At 37.7% G+C, this 17,189-nt stretch overlaps 3 protein-coding genes across 3 annotated transcripts; 1 reads left to right on the top strand and 2 right to left on the bottom strand.

Annotated features, from left to right (window-relative positions):
- Positions 1 to 1,084: 1,084 nt before the first annotated feature.
- LOC143445398 (uncharacterized) lies at positions 1,085 to 4,963 on the bottom strand. The gene is made up of 8 exons (XM_076944478.1): positions 4,828 to 4,963; positions 4,575 to 4,700; positions 3,929 to 4,336; positions 3,555 to 3,680; positions 3,343 to 3,476; positions 3,141 to 3,275; positions 2,388 to 3,056; positions 1,085 to 1,944 (listed from the first exon to the last, which is right to left on the bottom strand). Exons 1-8 carry the CDS (start codon positions 4,932 to 4,934, stop codon positions 1,697 to 1,699), a joined length of 1,953 nt encoding a protein of 650 aa, XP_076800593.1. The 5' UTR covers positions 4,935 to 4,963; the 3' UTR covers positions 1,085 to 1,696.
- A 64-nt stretch (positions 4,964 to 5,027) lies between these two features.
- LOC143445401 (U6 snRNA-associated Sm-like protein LSm1) lies at positions 5,028 to 6,954 on the bottom strand. Its single transcript, XM_076944482.1, has one exon. The coding sequence runs from the start codon at positions 5,859 to 5,861 to the stop codon at positions 5,460 to 5,462; it is 402 nt and encodes a 133-aa protein (XP_076800597.1). The 5' UTR covers positions 5,862 to 6,954; the 3' UTR covers positions 5,028 to 5,459.
- Positions 6,955 to 10,539: 3,585 nt separating this feature from the next.
- Positions 10,540 to 17,185, top strand: LOC143445402 (uncharacterized). The gene is made up of 13 exons (XM_076944483.1): positions 10,540 to 10,779; positions 11,414 to 11,616; positions 12,049 to 12,248; positions 13,023 to 13,107; positions 13,385 to 13,484; positions 13,766 to 13,888; positions 14,182 to 14,355; positions 14,457 to 14,558; positions 15,085 to 15,177; positions 15,659 to 15,802; positions 16,021 to 16,152; positions 16,244 to 16,399; positions 16,733 to 17,185. Exons 1-13 carry the CDS (start codon positions 10,594 to 10,596, stop codon positions 16,958 to 16,960), a joined length of 1,926 nt encoding a protein of 641 aa, XP_076800598.1. The 5' UTR covers positions 10,540 to 10,593; the 3' UTR covers positions 16,961 to 17,185.
- The last annotated feature ends 4 nt before the right edge of the window (positions 17,186 to 17,189 follow it).

Consider the following 17,189-nt stretch of genomic DNA (forward strand, 5'->3'; position numbering starts at 1 on the left):
ATAAATCGGCCTGAAAATAAAAATGTTCATGGCGCGTACATCAATGAACCTAGGGCGTCTAGGTGCCACACTTTCCATTATGGCCTCATGGTACCCTTTTCCTTTTTGACCCTTTTCAGGTCTCTTATACTTTTGCCCTCTGACTTGAAGACCTGAATGGACAGGAGTTATGAGGTATTAATACAAAACAAACTATGGCGTAATAATTTCTCAATACTAGATCCTGATATTGGAATGGAAAAGTAAAAGAGACCCCCTTTCTCTGCATAAAGTGCAGCGTAGCGCGGGACGAATTAGATACAATCGGTTTAAGGCTGGCCCTGCTTTAACCACACTGGCAAATAAATTTAGCAGTTTCGGTAGCGTTTTCTTACCCAAACCTGCTGCACCCTTCCTTCACTTTGTTCAAAAACGAACGTCATTCTGTCATTAGCTAGACTAGGCCTACACGACGACCCTGGGCATGTTCTGTGATAAAAATGTCTTAATAACATGATGCTGCGTAAACTAAATAAACTGCTAAAACGTTTCGGAAAAGAGCGCGCAACCACAGAATGAGTAATAGTCTAGCCTGGGCCGGTTCCACACTACCGCATTCACTATCACGAAAAATCAGTTTAGGTCTGCTAATGGTCATATCAACCTTTGTCCAACGATGCAAGACTGCCGCCATGAGGATGCTTCTTCGACCTTACAGAACAAAACTTGCCCAAGTAAGGTGATTTGCCAGATTGATAAACTTATAACCATAGTAAAACTTCAACATGTATTGGATTCAACTATAATGGGGGAAGCGCTTAGAAAATAAAAGAACTTCATACTACCCTATTCCTATCGAGCCGAACCAACCAGCGTAAGTTTTAATTTTAGCCAAAACTCATGACGTCGACTGCTATTTGTGACAAATAAAGATAATTAAGAAATGAAACTTCTCAGTATCAGGCATTGGAAATTGAGTAGCCAGCGATGCGTGTAATGTTGCCAAGTAGTGTGTCGAAAAGACAATCAATCACACTGCTACACCACTCAGTAACCCAGTATCATAACACTACATCACTGGACGGAGAAAATCAATAAAACCTCGTCAACGAAATGCTTGTTACACATGATCATGTTCAGCAACAAATAACACAAAAGCAAGTCACACAACGAAAGTTTCCCTCAGGTAATATGCCTATATAATAGAATGTACAAAAATATGCTCAAACGATGGTGGGAACACCGCTGTCAGTCCACGATAACTATGTAACAAGTCTGATAATCTCCATAGAAATTTAACGAATTGTGTTATAAATTGACAGAAAACATATTATTATCTATATCGAAAGCATAAACCACCAAGTAAAAAGTCTAATCAAGATCCACCTAAAAATTGCACTTTTTGCATTCCTTTTAAGATAACTGACTTCTTACGAAATAACTGGCAAATTAATAATTATCTGCCACAAACAGCAAAATTTATGCCAAAAAATCAAAAAAATCAACAGGGAACAAGCAGACAAAGTTATGGTTACATAATAAATTTGTACTACAGAAGAACATGATTGTAAAAAGTAAAACTTTAAAATAACGATAACAAAAAACTGAAGCAAAGGCATTACAGGCTTTTTCTGTTGCGAAGTCATAGTCACATCAGCCAAAAACAAACAAAACGTTGTAAAAAAATCCTTTTCAATTTCCTGAATCTAAGAGCTTGTTAGTTATGCATTTGGGCTTGGGGAACTGCTGATATGGGGTAAGTTAAAAGTGTCTGTTCATTCATCTGCGACCCTGCTTGCACTACAGTCCGTTGTGCCGTGTTCACTCTCGGTGCAGGAGCGTGATTGTTTTGGACAACTGGTCGCACTCCTCCTAAAGAAACTGGTGGAGGCATCGACGTGTTAGCGGCTCCTATGCAGGACGTCATGGGAGCGCATGGTAGAGGCGCTGCCACGGGAACTATTTCTGCAAAAAAAAAAGAAATTACAAATGAACTACTTTAAATTAAAGCTTTGTAACCAATGTTCCCCCTAAGCTGCGCGCGTACGCAAATGCACCCTGCTGACACGGTCTCCGCGCACAGAAAATCTGTGCTGCGCAAAAGAAAAAAAACCAACCTGAATTGAAAATAGAATAAACGCATAATAATGACCACGCGCACGTCTGATGTTGCTCACAGTGGTCGAAGAGACCGCCCAGGAAGTTAGAGTGTTTGCTCAGACTCGTGAATAATTAGAGGGAACATTGTTTGTAAGTTGTAACTATAGCGCACTAGGAAGCTATAGATACTAATATAATCCTCAGGCTATACTGCACCTATGAAAACGTTACCGCAAGAACATAATAAACGTACACAACAATGTACCATGAAAGTGTTAACAAGTCATGTAGCTCTTGAAGTAACTTACCATTGCTCTGGTGAGAAGGCGCCTGCACAAGAGCCTGTGAAGCTGGCGACACGTTGTTATACGCTTGACCTGCATGATTGACATGCAGCGAGGCTGGCATGCTGCTCACAGCATTACGTCCTGCATCGGGCACCAAGGCCATTTCATGGCCGGTCGCAGACACAAGTGTGCTTACTAAAGGCATGTTTTCAGTGGACCTTGTAACAGTGTATACAAGCGCTGGCTGCGGCAATGGCACCCCAGGACCCATGGAACCTATGGTAGGCTGCCGTACATCACCTGACAGCGTCACGGCTATGGTATTCGTCGCGGTTTGAATGGCACACCTACCACCAGCCAGTGCCGCAGCCATAATCGTCCCGGCAAAACTAGCAGCTTGTTGTTGTTGTGCAGCCATCGGATTGTGGCTTTGAATCGGAGCTGAAAAAGATGCCATTGGCTGCTGTACCATCTGATTATGGCTTTGCACAGGGGCAGAAAAGCTCGCTATGGGCTGTTGGGCCATTTGGTTGATATTAGGCTGAGCAAGCTGAGGATTCGGATTGGGACGGGCATGGGGATTTGGATTGGTCATGGGAGCTGAAAGTCCAGAAACAACTTGATTCGATCCCGGAATGATTTCGACATTTCCACCGGTGTTGGCCGCAAAATTTGAAGCAATAACTTGAGCTATTTTTAAACACACGATGAAACTCTATCCTTATTTTAGAAGATATTTGCAAATGTATGTGATTGAATTGTTTCAAGACAAACCTATTTCCGTAGTGTGGGGGCCTGAGACTGGAACCTGCTGCAGTCGTTGTGCAGACGCAACTACAGCCCGTTGTTGTGCTTGGGCTGGAGCACTGTTCATTATATCCTGAGGTTGTGCTTGTGGCTGTCCGGCAACTGTTGCACAATTGAAGTCTAAGTAACATTTAACTGGTCATCTTAATGGTGACTTCATAAACCTTACCTTGCACATTGAGTTGAACTGGAACAGGTCTTGGCGCGTTGCTTGCCACGGCAATAGCTGGTGTATTTAAAACACCAGCGGGAGCGTACGATGTTCCCATTGCCTCGGATGAAAGCCCATAATTTTGTGCACCCCTGTGCAAATAGCAGAGTGATGTAAATTCAACATCAGCAAAAAGTTTCAATAAGGCGGCTGAACGACTGTATATTCACCTTTTTTGCAAGCGGAACTGTGCATTTTGTTCAAGAAGCACTTCATTAGTTGCTGCAAGATCTGAAACCTGTTTCTCTAATTCCTGTACTCTCTTTTTAAGGCTGCGGTTCTCCTCTTCAAGAGGCCTACAAAGAACAAAATTAATCCAATTAGGTTGAGAGGGTCATCGGAAAATAATTAGTCAAAACAATAGAATATATCGTAGAAGCATTAGCAATCGGAAATTGAAAAAAACGCTTGAACACATAACTGTAAAATGTAGTATATAAATGTTTTTCTAACGAACATGAAGTTGAACGAAAAAATCTACTGCAATTTTTGAGTTTACATGAAGATTTTCATGTCCACGCCTTACAGCAAAGATAGATCTTACTTGGGAACTTGCAAATGGCCACCAGCTTCTGTAGTGGAATGTAAATGACAAAAATCACCGTTATCGTTATAGGCCTCAAGTTCTTCGAGAAGCATTCTAGGTCTTTTAATTCCACTTTCTTGTTGCGCTTCTGATACTAATTCGGCTTCTGCTGCCAACAGCGCCATCTGCTGGTGGTCAACATGCAAAAACTTGCATTTCTTCCCACGATGACAATCGCGGTTGAGAAAGTCTCGACAGACAGGCCTTCCATTTGCTTCCAGAGACCTGAGATTGTTTTCAATTCTAACTTTGTCATGACCCAAATAATAATCCCCGATTCCAAAATCGTGCTGATACTTAAGTCGAAGGGGGAGCCGATTTGTGGCCACGTAGTTTTCTTCTTCCTCTGATGTGCAGTGAATAAATCTAAAATAATATACACAGCTAGTAGACTAAATAATAGAAGAATCACGTTAACTTACACAATATTTGTCCAAAACCCAATCACTGGCTACTAAAGCCATGTTTACTGAAGTGAGAAATAGGCAACTACTTAATATATATAAATAATTCCTGTTAAGCCCCATTCTCTATATAAAGTGTTAGCATGTATGTCTTTGTCAGACAACTGTTGCTTTTCTATAAAACAATTGTGAATTTGTACCGGCAATTTGATCTCTGACATTGATTGTTTTGAAAATCGTGACAAAATTCATAATTTACGTCGCTTCCTGAAACATCAACGCTTTCTTCTAATTCCTCCGGGGATGGGTGTTTAAACTTACATCTCCTGCGAAAAACAGGCATGTAAACAAATGTGAAATTATAATTGTATTCCTGAGCTACCTATATATACGTTTACTGCTGACAGTGGCTATACAGGGAATTTATAATCACTTATTTATTCACTTTACTACCTGCCACGATGACAGACGTTTCTGAGGAAATCTCGGCAAATGTTTTTCTTCCCGCCGTCTTCAGAGGAGCCGTTCATGTCTTCATGTTGTCTTGATTTACCATCCATTGTTATGACTAAAGTCACCTCTAACTGTAGCCTCAGGCTACACAACAGAACTTACATGTTCAAAGACATTAGTTTTGCTTCAACTCCAAGAACCTTCAAGATAGGCCAAAATATAAAAAGAAATTAGAAAGTGACATGACAAAGTAAAACATACAGACATTTACAGAGCATGACAATCCCCTATGAGTATGATTTAGTAATTCACTTTATTAAATCAGCAAATGAGTTATTAAAAATATACATAGTGCCTGTTATAAATTCGTTTACAACAAAAGATTTCTAAACATTCAACTTAAAAAGGTTTGACAAGGTTGAAACTTTGGAGTGAAAGAAGTGTTTAATCCAACACGTGAGCTTGAAAGAAGAACATGCAAACATGCCAAGCGACTGTCTCGTGAACTGATGTGAACTGTCTCGTGAACACAAAGCACGGTGGCAAGCTGTTTTGGAAACAGCACCAACATGAAATCCTTCTTTGAATAACCTGCTTGTTCCATGAATTAAACATTACCACAAACACCTTGACTAATATAGATCTTCAGACTGGTCCACAGTTGGAATGAGGCCACGTTCTTTCAACGCTTTCATTTTTATTTTCTCCTTCTCAGCTTTTTCCTCCTTCTTCTTGTTTTGAGCTTCCATTATCGCTGGAATCGAAACCTTTGTCAAGTTTTTTGGTTCTTCTGCCTCGGGATCAATCTCACCCAAAAGTACAACATTTTCTCCTCTGATAACGAATATGCCCCGTGGTATATCACCATACACAGAGTCAACATGTATGCGTTCGACAGTGTTATGAAGTACAAGATTAGCAAACTGATCAACAGATCGCAAAAATCCAATCAAAATGCGGCCGTCTCTAAGCATAACCAGATGCCTTTTGTCAATTTCCTCAATGAGGCTTGCAGTTCCAGGCATGTAATTCATGACTTTATTGAAGATCTTTATCCATCCACAGTGATTGTATTTAATTATACATATGCATCTTTTCCAAGATGATGCAGTAATTTTCTTGTGTGTGAGTCTCTTTGGAATAAACTTGACAAAGTTAGAAACACATTTTGAATCTACAAGCTTCCATAATACATAAACATGGCCGTTCTGACTTACTGCTTAAGCAGTATATAGTGCTTAATAGTAATAGTATATTCACAATTTAAGTTGGCTTCTCGACGCTTGGCTAATTTGCCAATAAAATCAGGAGCTGCCTATTGAAGTTCGGTTAGATTACTGTTTGTGGTAGTATGAGTACTGGCTGGTAAGATTACGCTTTAACCATAAAAAGGGATTTCAACAAATGTTCACTTATAACGTTCAATTGCTTTCGCTCTTCACCAATCCGATAAAACTGAATGTGCTTTGCATTTGGGCGAAGCATGAGTCAACTTTTAACTAAATGAAGCAACAAGATAAAGCCACAGCCTTATTATGATGTGATGTCAAAATACTGCATCACTTGCTGTTGTTGTCCTGTTTGGCAACTTAACATTCCGTCACACTTTTTTAACTAACAATATACATCACGACACCATTTAATTTTATTTTAACTTTTAATATACTGGAGCTTGCACAGTGATCACTGCACATCATAAAGATCTCTCCTTGAAGACAAGCAGGATAACAACGAGTGAGCAATGACCGACCTTAAATGATCAAATCCGTTTCCCTGAAAAACCGACACATTTTCCAGTATGGTTCAAAGATGGGGCAATTGTGTCAAAATTTACAGATAATTTTAGGGATTGCAGCTGAATCTGGCGCAAACAGAAAAGCAAAGCATGTTTTCTATTTTAAATGCTTTGGAACTAAAACCATACTCGTAAAATTTGTATTTTGATAGACTAAATTAGAGTTTTCCCCGTAATTTTTTGGCAACCACAAATTGTTTGTATAACATTTGCCACAATGACCACTGTCCAAAGAATAATAACTACATACTACTAAATTACTATAACAGGTGTCCATAAGCAAAACATATTCGCAACAGATTACGATCCTGACAATATAAACTAGCCTATAGGCAGGGTTGTAAACAGGCCATTTTTTTCTGACTCGAGTCAAGTCGGTTAAAAACTTAAAATTGTGACTCATGTCAAGTCAAGTCAATATCTTTAAGGTAAAACAATTTTGAGGTCACATTAAGCTTTGCATTAAATTTCTATGATATCATAACTGTCACATGCTCACGAACAGTTAACGAGCAGGCAAATAAATATATATCATACCTAAACAAAGCATTGAGGTTTCAATGCATGCCGGAGCCGCAAACAGTCTGTCTCTGACGCACGATTTTTCGTCAAAAACTGCCTTAGCCTTTCAACACTTTAGAGTCAAAGTCGACCTAGAAAGTGGAATCCACCTGCTCACGCAAACAATCTAATGCACGTGCGGTCACGCATCTTCAACCGCAATTTTACATTAAAACTTGGAACATCCTAACTTTTGTCGCATATAAAACCTCGTTTAAGTTGAAAAAAGGCTATAAACAAAATAACCTGGTAGAAACGTTAAGACCACATCGGCAAGTCGAATTTTGAGGTTGAAAATTAACCATTTTGAGAAGAACATTGCACTCGCACAAAACAGCCTTCAGGAAAAAATACGTCACAATTTAGTCGCCTTGTCTGTTTTTGTCTGATTTCTATTCAAAACCATTAGAGCACGAAAGTTGTGACTGCGAATACGTAACGGTTATGGTGGCATTAATCATAAAAAGTTACAAATGACCCCAGAATTATAAAAATATTTAAAGTTTTTTTCTCGTTCTAATTGCATTCATCCGTTGATTCAGAAGTTTTTATCCAAAGAGCTTTTTATCTCTCCAACTTTAGTATCACGAGGTTGCTGAAAGCATTAAAACTGCAGATACATACAAAATTTTATTAGAACTGAAAGATTTTAACCTAGGCGTTGCCAAACTTTTTGGTGCAAAGCCGCATTTGGTGTTGAGTTTTAAGAAAAGAATCAGATTATGTGCATTTATGACGTCATTAATACTTTTAACGCACATTGCCACATCTGGAACGTGGAAAGTTAACCAGCTGTAGCCAATAAAACAGAAAAAAAGAATATTTCTCAAGCAATAGATGAAATTGGGAAAATCTCAAAGCTCGTCAAGGGCTTAAAATGTACAAGATTGTGTTAAAAATTGTGCCCCTGTCGTATTTAATCATTCAATGTATTTTGTACAGCAAACAGTACCTGTAAGTGAGATTTGTAAACTAAATTATTTTATTTTTAACATCTTATAATATGACCCAGTCCTTACAAATTGATCTTAAAACTTTTTGCGATCATATCTTTTAATTTAGATTAATCCTCTGTTATTCGTTTTACTATAACTTTTCGGCGAATCATTGTAATGGAATGTCTTGACCAATCATATCAGTAAAATATGGTTTTTGTCAAGTTTTTATTTTCAATATTCCAATATAATCCTTGTACAAACAATTTAAGTGACTTAATGCCCGAAGAAATACGGTAGAATGCATAGAGCTATAGATAGGTAAAACATCAACATCACTATAGTAGTATAGTCCATACGTGTCAAACTCCCGGCCCGCTTTACAATAAAACTCGGCCCGCAATGTTATTTCATACATTGAACTATTTCCGGCCCGCGAGATCATTGTACAGTATAGGCTAACTTACTTTTTGCAAGCAAGAAACAAGATTATAACAAATCGCACAATACAGCAGCACAGCAGTTGCCTCATCATACGATAGAATAAATAGCTTTATTCTAACGCTTGGAGTCTGGGCTGCTTTTTTCTTTATTGTTTGTTAATTCTTTAATGCTTTTGCAAGGAGATGAATGAAACATAATGATGTAAGAGAAAAATAATCAAAAATCGTCAAAAACATCAAAAATTTGGTGTTGTTTCGCTGACTGTTTCAATTCATGTACTCGTGTCACGAAACGTTCAATCAAGTTTTATCCTTACGGACCGAGGCGTTAAAAAGGTTTTGAGTTTTGGCCCCTGGTTCGATTGAGTTTGACACCCCTGCTATAGTCTGTTGTGCAAATAACACCGCCACAAAATCCAGAAAACGATTTTATCCATAAAATTACACAAGGTGAATTAAGGAAAAAGCATAACACAAACTGAGGCACAAAAGAGTAATGTATTGACAGAACGACGAGAACAAGGAAACATTAAACACATGCTCAGGTATGAAAAAATACACCTTAAAGACAAAACCAGGGCTGGTTAGAAAATATTGCATGAAGATATTAATGTGCACTAATTGGACGCAGAGTGTTAATTCGTACAAAGATTTTCGTCAGCCCAATGATAAATATTTCTATAACAATGACTGAAGTATTACCTATTAACCATACTTTAGGTATATAGGTGTATAAATAGTGGTAGTCGTAGGTTTCCATCTGCAGGGCTGGCCTAAGGCCAATGCGAGTGATGCGACTGCATTGGGCCCCGCGCTACTTAGCCCCAAAACAAAAACAGATTATTATTATCTTTTATTTCGGGCAAGTGACAGTGTTATTCCCAAAATGTTCTCGAAAGAAAATGTTTCGGTGAAAGTATATCACGCAGTAGGTATATGATATAGCTTTGATGTGAATTGATTTGTAGAGATATTTGGTTCACATCTTATTATTATCATTACATTAAGTTACTACAGTATATGTAAAATTTGGCAAGGGGCCCATCCATCAGTTTTAGGTAGGGACGAAAAGATCAAGCCAGTTGTTAAAAATATAGCAAGGGCTTAAACGTCTCCAAAAAAACTAAGGTAATAATTGCTAGTAACAACTAGCACGGCCACTAAACCCATGATAGTTAAATCTACAAAACATAAGTTGACACAAGCGAAGTTAAGCAGACGTGCAGGTGGTGTATCCAACCAACAGATGGTTAAAAATTGCTGCAATGCTGTTCATCAGTGCAATTTTTATTCAATAAAATTGGCTCATGATAATACAGTAGTGTTTTTACGCTTTGTTTGCCTGAACCAAATATACTTAAAACTTTATGCATAACGCATGCTATATCTTTGTATCATGTGTGTATAAGTATAACCTGGTACTGTATAACCTTTTTAAATGGGGAAACCACAACGTACAATATTTCAATTTTAACTCAACTAAACGATTTGTGATAGTGACGTCATTAAGTTTGTTTTTTTTCACGGTCGACTGGTCAGGAGTGAAGCCAGTTGCGGTAAAAATCGAATTCTACTTGTTGAAACCTCGACTCGATTGCTGATGTAAATATTGCTAGGGAAACTACTGTAATAAGTTCTTATTTATTCACGTGGAGCATGTAAAGCACACTTGATCAGGAGAGTAGCAAATTGTTATACGTTGAAAAGAAACGTGACCCCGCGATAAGTATCATATCAAGTGTACATTCACTCTCAGTAAGAGCCTTTTCAAGGCCTCTTCCATTTTGATTTTCCAGCTCAAGGGTATGACAGGGATTATAAGGGCGTACAATGGTTTCACGTCTGCTCAGATACTGTCGTACTGTATTGGTTGAGCAAGTTTTGTCGCCTGTCAAAGTACAGTACGTTGTATGTTACTAATCTAGGTTAAGACGATGATGTAACTTTAACGTCTGTTTAACGTGATTATTACAGATACTATGCAATTTTTGGTTGACGTCAATGCATCTATGACGTATTTAGGAGACCTATAATGGCTATTTTACTTGATTTGTATAACTTTGATGGACCAGAAGCAGAAGGGTCAAGATATGTCCTGACCAGTCCAAGGTCACTGGAAGCATGTTCAAGATTGAATATTAAGCCTGTCCAACTTCTTCACAAACCACTTGAAGATTTTTCAGAGGAAAATTGTGGAAAATCAACAGAGTTCATTGAGGTGATAATAAAAACACACTAATCAGTTAATGCAAATTTTTTTGTAGGCCTATTGTTTATTTTTCGCCATTAACTGTGCAGAGCAAAAGTTATGACCTTAACCGTTGCAGTTAAGCACAATAAAACACATGCTCACGAAGCAATTAACGAGCAGAAAAAGTGGCAAAGCCCAAGGGCTTAAAACCTTAAAGATAGCAGTAATAGAATTGTGCTATAAGATGGGGTAGATTAGCAGGCCCACCAAACCTACAATTCTACAAAATAATAATTTGTAAGGACAGTGATTGTATGTTGAAATAAAAGCCTGTACACTTACACAGCACATTTTTACTGAGTCTTAGTGAAAGAGTGTGCAACCATGTGATGCATTTGTCAAATACCCAATTGACTCTGCACTTCTGCACTCAATCCTCTTTTCTTAGTGGTACCACCGCATTTCTTCTTAATGCTTTTTTTCATTTAGAGGATAAAGCAGCTGATAAGTGTGAAGTCTGATTAATCAATAGCAATATTATATACATATATATGTATTGATTTTGATTATAATATGCAATGAGCAAGCAATTCCATCTGTTATAATAGATGCCAGAGTGAGAAGAAGAACCAATATTTACTCATAATCACCATTGTTACAGATTCTGCACAATGATTGGGAAGAGAAGAGGACAGCAAAGTTAGAAAGATGCCGGAAGGAGCGTGAAAAGATAATCATGGAGCAGCAGGTTGCAAAGAAGAGAGGGAAAGAGAAGTTTCACTTCAAGAGTAAAGCAGTGAAGGACGATATTCACTTAGAAGATGTGGAAGATTCAACTTTAAAAAATTCGTACCAACATTCCAAGTGAGACTATTTGTGATTTATTGCAAATGCAGATCATTTTGATGAGTGATATTTATTCCATATTGATAACTGGAAAGTGTGGTACATACTCGCAAGGCTCATCAACGTTCATGCCAAAATGTAATTTAAAAAAAAAGTGTTTACAATAAGAAAATGAGGCGAAGTCGGTTACTTTAACGCCAATGGTAATAAAGTAAGAGTTATATAAGACTTCATTGCATGTCGTCCTGCCAAAATTTGTGTCGTTGTCATCAATAACTGTCATACTTTCCAGCCAGGTTTATATGCAAGTTTTCGCTAGCGTAGTAGGCCACTGACACATTTTCAGTCACACCATCACGGTAATTTTACAATAAAAAGATGCATCAGATTTCCTCATATCTAAATAACAATCAACTGCTAATTCTTATCATCAATTTACCATTTTCCTAGATATCCAAAGGATTCTTATACAAAGTTAGGGTCGAAAACATCAAAGAACGAAAGTGTTAAGAAGACAGAATCAATATTTTCGAAAAGGTTTGGTTCGATAGACCGATCAGTTCCATTGATAGCCACCCACCCTCCTCCTCGAGGTGTAACTCCTTCTGACGAATCGATCTCCGGTATTCTGAACGATGACCAGCTTTTTGGTGAGACGTTGCGTGTCTTATTGCATGACTAATTTGTTTGTGTAGATCAAGTGTGGAGAAAATAGTGAGTTTTGACCCAAAATTGGTTTTCGAGAAACTTTTAAAACTTTTACAGTATGATTACATTGCAAACTTTAATCTGCCTCCAGTACGCTAGAGTGGTTTCACCTATCTGTCTACAATCCTCACTGAATTAACATAATCCCGCTTTGCATCACAAACATCATTCATAGTTACATTTTTTACTTTTTACACAGTTAAAATCACTGATACTTTTCCTCCAGAAAGTAATAATGCTAACTGTGCTCAGTGCTCAGGGAATGTTTGGGTTTTGTGGGTTGCTCTGAAAAATATTAGTAGACTCTTGGTGCTATTGATTAGATGATAAAAGCTAAAGACATGGTGTTAGATATATCAACTTTTCTTTGAATATGTTTATAACAAAATGAATTTGAGTTAAAATATGTAAAATTAATTAACCACAGTGAGTTGTCATGTGCACTGTAATTGCATTGCTGTTTTTCAAAATCTATTTATATAATCAAATTCTATTACTTCATGAAATCATAATCATGGGACGGACTGAAAGCCTGAAGTTTTGTCAAGTTTGGACCCATTGACTGAAATCTTTTGAAATACTAGCATTTATAACTGCATTTTGGGTTCAGTATAAAAATACTGCTAAACAATATTATCATTCAAGCAAACCACTACACACAGTATGTATGTATGTATGTATGTGTAATAGTATAAGTAAAGGTTTGTTTGCTGTAGGTTCAACAAGGGTGGAACGTTCCAGGACAAGAACCAACAATGACATTTCAAGGTTAAGAAGCAAAAGCTTGGAAACACAAAACAGGTTTGGAAGCCGCAGAACATTGTTATTACAAGGAGTTAAAGCTTTAAAGCTGTAATGTTTACTTTGAAATATTTCCCTGGATTATACAAATGCTTTTGCTTTGTGTTGTATTAAGGCACTTTTGCCTCACAGCATGACAAGAAGTGCTGACAAATGGATGTATGATTTCCTACAATTCTCGTGTTATTATAAGTTTATGACAATGCATCAATGAATGTTGTTGTTATTTGTCACAAAGTGACAAGGAATTCACCACCAATTTTTTGTCATATTTTAGACAAGAAAAACTGCGATACAGCAGCATGAGTCTACGTTCATCATCAGTGTTTGATCACCATTCTCGTCTGGCAAGTGGCTACACAACCCCTCAAATACAGGTCTGAGAGGTTAAATTAAGGATAACATTCATTTCTATACATTACCTTGTTGTGGGAATTACAATCATGTAATGTATAACAAAAAAACTACCGTCCACTTCTACTATGCTACTTACAAAGGAATCATTTTCACAGCTATGCTTTGTACTTCATGTTATGTTTGGTGTTGAACACTTATGAAAGGTTGTGTGGGAAATGAAATTCTGTAGTGCATGTTTTTGTTTGTCGTGAACTTAATAATATGTTGTCGAGTCCACTTGAGGTTTTATTTGTTTGTTCAGAGAGACAAACGTCTCACCTTGATTATGAAGGAACGACGAAAAAAGGAGGAGACAGAAGAAAAAGAAAGACAACGAAAAATGTTAGAATGGAATGAAGAAAAAAGAAACATAGAAGAAGCAAAGGTATTGAAGGTGGCTCTGCGCTCTCTGATTTTCACTCGCCCTGATTCTAATCTGTTACCATTACATCGACGATGTTAAACACAACAATGCACCTCGAGAATATAAAATCCTTAATGTTTATTAAATGCCTTAAACATTAACTAAAAAAACAATTTCTGTATAAAGGCCAAACAATATCCATTCAGGTCAGTCATATTTGTAACACCAGCACTTTAATAATTACCTTTATTTTTTAGACAGATTGCTTTTTTGTGATGTCTCCTGCTTTAATTATTACACCATGTTTTCAACAGAGAAAAGAACAACTACAACGAAATAAGGAAGTCGCTAGCAGCCAGCTCCAGTGGGAGAAAAAACTAAAAGGAGGAGAATTGAAAAGGATCAAGGAAGAGAAAGTTGTGGAGCAGGAGAGATTGAGAGACCAAGAACACGTCGATTCCGTTGTAAAATCAAACAAAGAAAAGCAGGTACTTGCCAAGCACTTTCATCGTAGAAACTATCTTCTTGTTCTATCATCTTCTATGATTTTCCCTCCCTTTCCCTTTTACACTGCTGGCATTTTTTGCAGGAAAAGTTACGACAACGACAAGTTGAAGAACGCAGAAAGATTGCTCTTGAAAAGAAGAAGCAGCAGGAAAAAACGCTGAATCTTGTCAACAAAGAAGTCACGGTATGTTGACCACTCTCAATAATAATAATAGACCTAAGACGAATGTGTTACGCTGATCCTTATCGTGGCATCACGTAGGGATGTTCCAAATCGAAAAAAAAATTGGATTTGTGAGAATGCAAACGATAGATTTTAATATTCGTGCGAATCTGAATCGGATCCAAACCCATAAAGTTAAAATATTATTGTCTTTAGATTGAGTAAATCATAAATATTCAGCAAAACTGTCGCAACCTTAACCCTGGTAAATAAATGTTGGAGCTCAAATGTTTTTTTAATTTTCACTTGAACTTGATGAGTAATAAATGAATTCACATCTCTTTACATAACATTCACTCGTTGGGTCCAATACAATACAAATACAATAATGGAGTATTCGACCCGAATATACCGTTAAGATTTTAATTCATGAAAACAGCAAAAAGTCGATATTCATGTTCGATTCGACACATCCTTAATATAACGTGCAGCTGGTAAGACAGTTTGCGCAGGTTTGGTATTGATAGGACACGTTTGTTACTTGCAGGCGTTCCAGCATGCAACAGAACAAGATATCACTGATCGTCTACAAAGAGCTGAACGTTTGAAGCTGGAAAACGAAATGAAAGAACTCGAAAAGGTTCTCTCAATACCACATTTACAATGCTTGTTACATATACTACTTTGTTGGCTTGGTAGCAGTTCGATCACTGATTTACAATGAAGCAAACCCATGATCGGTACTCAGTGGCAATTATGCAATTACTACAGCTACTGCTGTAATGCCCTTGAGGTAGGCTTTAACAACACTGTTCTGTGCTCATGGTGAACAATCTCCAAATCTCGGCTAAAATACAACAATTGGAAGAAGCACACAGACAAGCTTGATAACTGAGGCCTAGTGATGAGAAATCATCACCGAGTTTCAGCCGTACCAAGACTTCCTCAGTCGGAGGATAAAGAATACTGCACCAGATACCACTCTACGAGAGAGCATGTTTTGAAATCAGATGCATTTTGTAAAATACTCTTTTTCTGTGGGGGAGCATGACCATTGTGATACATAGACGAATTGCATTGTCCAACATGCGATCGCTTTTTGTAACGAGGAAATTTTTCAGATAAAGCTGATGAACAAGAAGCAACGCGAAAGATTTGCAGAGATCCAGGAAGAAGTCAGGAGAAGAAATCGCGAGGAAGCTCGTATGAAGAAGGAAGCATTGGAGGAAAAACTCACAAAAGCCGAGAGGAATTACAAGCAGAAGGTTAAGTGAAAACCAGTGCTATTGCAATAAGGTGGTTGGTTTTAACCAGCCCAGTCTGTCGGAGCACAGAAAAATGAAAGTTTTGTTTCAATTTCTGTTTTAGACAGCCTTGCCAGTCATTGGCAAATCCGGTTGTGCCGGTTTTTGCCTCTCACCACTCGACTGGTGAATTACTTCCAGAGCTTTTATGTTTGAATGATGATGATTTTCATTTCTAGCTGTTGGATCGTGAGGCGACCATGCGTAACCAGGGACAAATGATCAACAGCAAAATTCTTCAAACTCGTCAAAATCAGAAGAAAATTGACGTAGAAACCGAGGAGCACATGAGGTCTATTGCGGAGCATAAGGTTTGATCTTGGATACATTCATTTTAAGATACAGCTGGTTAATTTCTAAATTTAGCATCATTATAGTAATTGCGATGTTTTTCCTACAAAGGATGAACTGCAGCGGAAAGCGGCAGACATAGCGATGCAAAACCAACACAATAAATCAATCAGAGCTCAGAAGATGCGGGCATCTAGCGAAGAAGGGTGGAAGAAGAATTTGACTCTGATCCAGCAGAAAGCAGAGGGACAGATAAAGAAAACGAAGGTATTTATTTTTTTACAAAAACTCGAAATTGACTGACAGTGAGTTACTGCTTGCATGATACAAAACAGAAGAACACTCATTTTTATTTAGAGTAGAATAATTAAATAGCGCATCACTGGGATAAATTCAAAATAGCCTGAATGATTCTATCAAAGCAGCAATTTCTTCAACCTTTTCCAGGCAAAGTTGAAATGGTCCTGGTCTTATAATTTCAAATACTGTATCTTTCTTTTTGTTCTTGTGATCATCTTATTGCTCTGATGAGATTAATCTGGACGCCTGAGTAGACCACGTCTTGCATCTCTGATAGCTTTTTTCTTTTCCAATAACCAGGACAACTGTGAAATGAAAGAAAACAAAGCGAAAAGGCATCTTCAACTTAAGGAGGCCGCGTTTGAGTTCTCTCGCTTTCAAGCAAAGATGAGTGAAGCAGAACGAGATGTAATTAAGCGAAAGACATCCAACTTCAATCAAATGGCTGAAAAGGCAAAACTGATGGCTAACGTAGGACATGGCCCACGCAGTTCATTTGTCAATTATTCCACTGTTAAACTTGGTTAGAAAGATCACTGTTAGAAACTTTTCTATTCTTGTAAAATTATTCTGTGTTCCTGTATGCGTTCTGGTGATACTCATATATTGCACTTTTATAACCGTGGTAAACATTGCACGCTGTTTCACTGTGTTTAAGACTGCGGTCACAGTTGTACCACACATGTGTTTGTTTCCCCAACCATGGTTGTTTGATTCTGTGATTGGTTAATATATTATGCAGTATATACTGAATTGT

Source organism: Clavelina lepadiformis, chromosome 2, assembly GCF_947623445.1.
Source record: "Clavelina lepadiformis chromosome 2, kaClaLepa1.1, whole genome shotgun sequence".
NCBI classification, from domain to species: domain Eukaryota; kingdom Metazoa; phylum Chordata; class Ascidiacea; order Aplousobranchia; family Clavelinidae; genus Clavelina; species Clavelina lepadiformis.